At 33.8% G+C, this 6,415-nt stretch overlaps 1 protein-coding gene across 1 annotated transcript; it reads right to left on the reverse strand.

Moving 5' to 3' along the window:
- Window positions 1-1,123: 1,123 nt before the first annotated feature.
- On the reverse strand, window positions 1,124-5,885 carry LOC104888709 (adenylyl-sulfate kinase 3). The gene is made up of 7 exons (XM_010673744.4): window positions 5,699-5,885; window positions 4,496-4,644; window positions 3,545-3,694; window positions 2,223-2,341; window positions 2,053-2,137; window positions 1,734-1,780; window positions 1,124-1,603 (listed from the first exon to the last, which is right to left on the reverse strand). The coding sequence occupies exons 2-7, from the start codon at window positions 4,617-4,619 to the stop codon at window positions 1,502-1,504; spliced, it is 627 nt and encodes a 208-aa protein (XP_010672046.2). The 5' UTR covers window positions 4,620-4,644; window positions 5,699-5,885; the 3' UTR covers window positions 1,124-1,501.
- Between the last annotated feature and the right edge of the window lie 530 nt (window positions 5,886-6,415).

The following is a 6,415-nucleotide window of genomic DNA, read 5'->3' on the forward strand; positions in this document are numbered from 1 at the left end:
CAACAATGTCGTTGTTTAATTGGGAGAAACTAAATTAAGCATCATCGAAGTTGAAGAAGACACAAAAAAAAAAAAAACGTTCGTTGAAAGCTTCAAATATTCCAAAAAGACCACATTAAAATCTGATTTGTCCTACTATACCTCAATTTCACACAAAATTAGGAACAATTGAGCTAAAACTCTAACAAATATGGATGATTTTGGTGTTTTGGCTCAAAGAAAAAAGTGAGAGAGAGAGAAGAAAAAAAAAGAGAAGTAAGGTTTAGGTTCCATATCTGATTATATACAACAAGAAGAGAGAAACGAAAAGGTTGGGTAGAGGATAGGGAAGTGACGGTGCATGCGGAAGAGAAAGATAAGGGAGGGGTAGAGGAGAGAGAAATGAGAATTGATAGAGGAGAAGGGCATAGGAGAGAGAAGTGACGGTTGACAAAGGAGTGAGAAAATATAAATTGAGGGGGAAATGTGCTGGCATTACTAGCATAACTAATAGATTCAAATGCTTAACTAATTATGTTGCTATTCCCAGCCAAAATATGTGGCTTGATGCACACACGTGATGTTAGCATGACATTAGTTTATCTCAAGTTAACACCGACCGTCTTTTCCAAAAATTTGTGCATATATATTTTGTATAATCAAGCAGATCATGCATGTATATACTAGATTATAAGCCATTAGATAAGTATATCTTCTTTCCTAAATATATCAACATTGATAAAATGATTGCCGTGGAACTAGACAAGGCTATTGGTTTGGTCAAGTCGGTCACTCTAGGTCAAAATGTATCTCAAGTCGCGTCACATCCCACCAGGTTATGAATTGGATGATTCCAAATGAGCAATGAACAAAAAAATAACCTTTGGTGTACCATGCTCACGACATACTCTGTGCATGATAATTTTTGTCAGGTTATGGTTTATCTCAAGTCGGGTTACGGGTTGAAAAATGTTCAGAGACAGATTTTAGTCCAGTAGCGATTGTAGCGTGTTTCTTCTTATTAAGAAAAATGTCATATAAGTGAAACACAACTACATAATTGCAGAAGCGATAAAAAAAATAAGACAATACACAGGTAAGTTGACATATTTAAAGACTTCCACACAATTGCAAAACTCAAGAATACAACACAATAATAAGATGGTATTTAAACTGACGAAACTAGATAACAATTATGTAAAAACTGTATTCAGTATCCACCTTTAAGAAAAGATCTAAAAAATACCAAGCGGAAGAGATCTAAAAGACATATTTTCTTCTAAACCAGAAGCTAAAGAAGCCTCTGCAGATTCTATAGATACAATCCTAGTATCTTTGACCATGAATAAACCTATGGAAGCGCTTCTGTTAACTCAAACATCACAATAATACGTCGATGTTGCCTTGATAAAGAGGCGTCATTCCAGAAGCAATATCTAGGTTTATAATCCATGTTCAGAGAGCAATAAGGTTGAACATGAACAAGACAATTCCACAGTAATGTTGATTCATAAGGTAATGGTCATTCATAATGTAAGAAGCCTTTTTCGCCTAAGTATGATGCTACTTGCCCAGCCATGTCTAACGGCGTAGGACATATACCGTCCACCATTTTCAGTTCTATCTGTCAAACATAAAAAGCCCCACGTAACTAGAAGTATAAAGACATTAAACCTTTGGGTAAATTACGAAATCTAATGGCAAAATGTTGAAATTTTCTATATGGAAAAACCATAAGTGTGATTAGGACATACCTCGCAACTCAATGGTGGTTCATAAGGATCATCGATTCCAGTAAAACCTGCCATTCACACACTATTTAAAGACTGTATATATATACTTCCTTTGATCCAAACAAGTTGTAGCTTATTTATTTTGATCCAAAATATAAGTCGTTTTACAAATGTAACATTACATGCCATTTGTTAACATCAGTGAAAAAGATGTTTTGATGTGTGAAAATAGTGACCCTGAAACTCCAAAGTGTAGAAGTAGCTTGCAAAATCATTAAGCATGGAAGATTTTCTCAATCAAAAGCTACTTCTTAAAAAAAAAAATTACATATATGCGAACCTTTAATTTTCCCAGCACGTGCAAGCTTATACAAGCCTTTGGCATCTCTTTCTTCACAAATTTCTAAGGGCATGTTCATGAAAACCTGATAATATATCAACATGTTTAACAGCTCATTTTGTGGGAAATATGACCAAGCTTCGTACAGAAGAAAGTCATAGAAGCTTTACCTCAATGAAACTTCCGTCTGGCAACATTGCACGACAAGCATCACGGTCTTTTCTATATGGAGATATCAGACTTGCAACACAAATCAAGCCAGCGTCTGCAAATAGCTTCGCGACTTCCCCTGCAAGACTAGGTCAGCATCAGAAGCAATTACAGGCTTTAGAAAATAACATTCTACATATGATTTCTTAAACAGGCTCACTTGGATCAAAGTCCAAATGACGATATAAGTGGCATCATCACTCATGACCTTCATTAGCCTTGGTTCATTTTTCTTTTCTTTCTCCATTGCTCAAGAATATTCCTCTCTTCAGAGAACAATTGAAATTTATAATTTTTCTGTGAAACGGCTTTTATCCTGCATTCAACATTGAATTCTTTTTTCCCAATAACCTTTCGACAGGAGGAAATTAAACATTAAATGTGATTAATCAGCACTTTGGGTTTTACATTATTGACGCATCTAAAAGAACTTATTTGGGAGGTAAGGATTAAAGGAAAGAGGAGAGAAAAACAGTTCCATAATAGAATAACAGAATTAGCAAGCAGAAGCAGGGATTCCAAGTTCTTGAATCTGGATATAATCATCTGTCTTCAGATGTGAAGGACTGAAAGGGAATTGAATCCTCCCGCTATAGCATCTTTTAATTTCTCGTCTTCCCTTGATACCACGACTCTTTTCATGAGCAACTTAGTCCCAAGAAGCAGTAAGTCGGTTCAACTGCAGATTGCAATGAGTACCAACTGATATGATTTATTATAATGAATCAAACTAGTCTTCATCCCGTATTATGCATGGGTCTTTTTGGAACCTGACATGTGACTTACAATTATGATTTGGATACAATTGCTAGTTGCTACGATCTACAATGAGACAGTGGTTCAAATATTTATGGATGTAGGATAATGCAAAAGAAGAAATAATGAAAAGGGAGAGGGCTAGAAAGAGGTTAGAGAACCCAAATTTGTTAGTAAAGCAATGATGTCAAGAGTCTGACTTACTCATTTTTCTTCGTTGTAGAATTTAGAGTACTAACTCAAATTGATCAACATTCAAGGTTATTACTTCACTAATTGGATTAGTGGTCATAACACACTATTATTTGAGAGGTCATGAGTTTCATGATTGATTAATCAACTTTTTTTTTTCTACTCAAAGGTAAAGAAAATTGACAAAGCACGTGGCCAAGTCTTGTGAAAAAACGCTCTTTAAATGTATAGTATAAATTAGTGATTTCTTTCCAGAAACAACATTGTACTGTGTCATTGTGTGTAGCATGCATAAACTTCTGGAGTAAAATGTCTAGTCAAATACAAAACTTACCAACCCTGCGTATGTTTTCAACACGGTCCTCAGCTGCAAAGCCAAGATTTTTGTTTAAACCATGCCTAAGATTGTCTCCATCAAGTACATAAGATAGCTTCCCCCTGGAGTGCAATTCTCTGCCTAATGAGCATGCTAGCGTGCTTTTTCCTGTCCTCATACAAGAAAAAGAAAATAACTTCATCCGGACACAACATTCAGAAAGTTTAACTGGATGCGGTCAATCTAATTCAGCATAAAACATCCTTCTACTAAAATTAATAGACTAAGTAAATTTTCTGAAAAGGAGTGGGAATATTGACTGTTCCACAAGTTGAGTAATTACATTTAACATATTAGAAGATTGTATAGATTTGAGGAAATAGTATATTAATGGAAACCCAAACTTGACTAAGACTCTGTTTGGTTGGATTGGGTAATATTTCCGATTGTATGATGAGAATATCCATGAAAGCATTTCCTGAGGAGAAATACAATTGTCGATTATTTTTCCTTTGTTTGTTTCTCACAAGAAAAGTTTGAGAGAGAAGGGAACTTGGATCGGAGGGAGAGGATGTTTGGTAGAAGAGAAACAGCAAGATAAGGATAGGGAGGAAATGTGGTATTCTTTAAAAAAGGCCCTTCTATCATATTTTCCACCCCTGGAAAATTTATTTTCCAAACATTAAAGACCAAACAAAGGGAATGGGAAAATCATATTTCCGGAAAAATGTTTTCCTCCTAGCCAAACACTCTCTAGCTGAATCCTTAAAGAAGATACTTTAGAAATTAGTGGGGAAAACAATGATTGAGCAATTCAGAGTGAAGCACCAAATGAATCTATCAAGGTTTATCTAATATTATCACAGATCAATTTCTTAGGAAATCAGGAGTTAGGACTTCTTCGAAAAGGGCAAGACAAACATGTACCAAATAATTTGCTAAATGAAATAAAACAAGGGAAGCAATTACCTGATCCACTGAGACCAGTTATCCACACAACACATCCCTTCTGATTAAGGAGCTTTTGCCTATCAATCTTTCCAACAGGACATTCATGCCAGAAAATATTGGTGGAGTTGCCTACAGTAGACATGAGAAATTTCACTTCTTCCCTGTTCCTATCCAAAAGTATCAGTGGTTAGACATTTCAACTATGTCATTTGCATAACAAGGTAGACTTCCCGCTTGATCCCATAAAACAAGAATAAGACAAGATATATGGCGTGCTCTATTCGCCTTAATAATAAGATTCAAGGCTAATGAGAGCTGATGAGGTGTAGACATAAGGTGAAATATAAGCCTCATCACTTTCAATCAAGTTCAGTTCACATCAGTTCAGCCAAAAAGGAAGCACCCATAATTAGAAGTTCGAGAGGAATCTATCAATCAGAAAATTACCAATGAGAACACTAACATACAATCTTACTCTATGGCAATCTCATAACTTAGGCTTCCTGAATCAAATTACATATCTCATTCATTATTCAATCCCTTGAACTCATTTAAATAAAATCATCTCATTACTCATACACTGCAAATAGAGCCTAAATTATTCACCTTCGGCCTTCGGGTACGAAAGGAGAGAGTTCTTCAATTTAAAGAGTTAAATTAGAAACTCTCTCCATACATTCAAATTGTTGTAGAATGCAAGAATGCTACAATCATTAAAAATCCTTAACAAGATTAACTAAAAGTAGAAATAAGAACCCCTCTATGCAACCATGATAAGATTAAGAAGGATGCAAACCCCCTCCACTTTTTTCTCCTTCCTTTCCCACAATTTTTACCCTTTTTTTCTGTTTTCTTTTCTTTTTCTTTTTTGATTTGATTGAGGAGCTAAGCACACAACAATGCAGGCCACAGAAAAGCATTTATGGGTTTTCTCAGTTAAAAGAAAAGGCTCATTAATTTGTTGTTTCAATCTTATTCATGATTATTCAAAAATTATGAAATTCTGATTGATGCCCAGAAAATAGATATCGTTAGTAAAAGTTTTATAATCATAATACTAATGCAATAAACAATCCAACTATGTCTGTATCTCTGATGAATATATATCAGAAACAATACTTAAGCAAATTGATTGAACAACCATAAATAACATAATGAAATTATTAATCAAATAAGCATGATATATTAGTTGTATGACTAAAAGGGTGTGAAAAATATTACCAAAAGTTTGCTGTAAGAATGTGAGTGAGAACTGAGAAGATCCCTAATAGAGATTAGAAGGTGAAGAAGGGAACTAGAGGTTGAGGAAGAAGAGGAAATACTCCATAAATGAATGAGGAATGGACGAAATTCGAGGAAACTTACGTGGAGTGTGTTTGAATTGAATGCAATACACTTATTTTTGGAAAAAATTGATTTTACCATTTACTAGTCTAATAGACTAATACTCGAATCAATATGGGAAGAGGGGTAGGACACCAAAATATTAAAAATCCCATTTTATCCTTATTACATCTCTATTCTAACTACTTACTCTAATTTAAAAATAAAAAAGGAAACTACCTAATTAATTTTAAAAATAAAAAAAAAAATATTATAAAAAAAAACCATCAACAATTCAAATATCCCTAATTTATTAAATATAATTGACAATTAATTTAATTTTTTACATTCCCAAAAAAAATTTTATACGTATTTTCGCAAGCATTGCGTGCATATATAAACTATAGACTAATACTCGAATCAATGAGTTTGTTAAAAAAAAAAACAAAAAAAAAAAATGAGTTTGTTTTAAGATAGGATTTTTTTTCCAAAACTATAACTTTCAAGTTTTTTTGCAAGAAATTATCTTATGAAAAAATTACGGTTCCTGACATAAAAATTTATTCACCAAATACCCTAAGTTTTTTCAAAATTCACCAGATACCCCTAACTTTT

The sequence above is a fragment of the Beta vulgaris genome, chromosome 3 (genome assembly GCF_026745355.1).
Source record: "Beta vulgaris subsp. vulgaris cultivar EL10 chromosome 3, EL10.2, whole genome shotgun sequence".
Classification (NCBI taxonomy): domain Eukaryota; kingdom Viridiplantae; phylum Streptophyta; class Magnoliopsida; order Caryophyllales; family Amaranthaceae; genus Beta; species Beta vulgaris.

Excerpts from the sequence above, each read along its gene's own strand:
- LOC104888709 (XM_010673744.4), bottom strand. The coding sequence starts at position 4,619 with ATGTCTACTGTAGGCAACTCCACCAATATTTTCTGGCATGAATGTCCT. Across the intron at positions 2,138-2,222 it reads CAGACGGAAGTTTCATTGAG|GTTTTCATGAACATGCCCTT; the intron begins GTAAAGCTTCTA and ends ATATATTATCAG. Across the intron at positions 1,781-2,052 it reads ACGTGCTGGGAAAATTAAAG|GTTTTACTGGAATCGATGAT; the intron begins GTTCGCATATAT and ends TGTGAATGGCAG.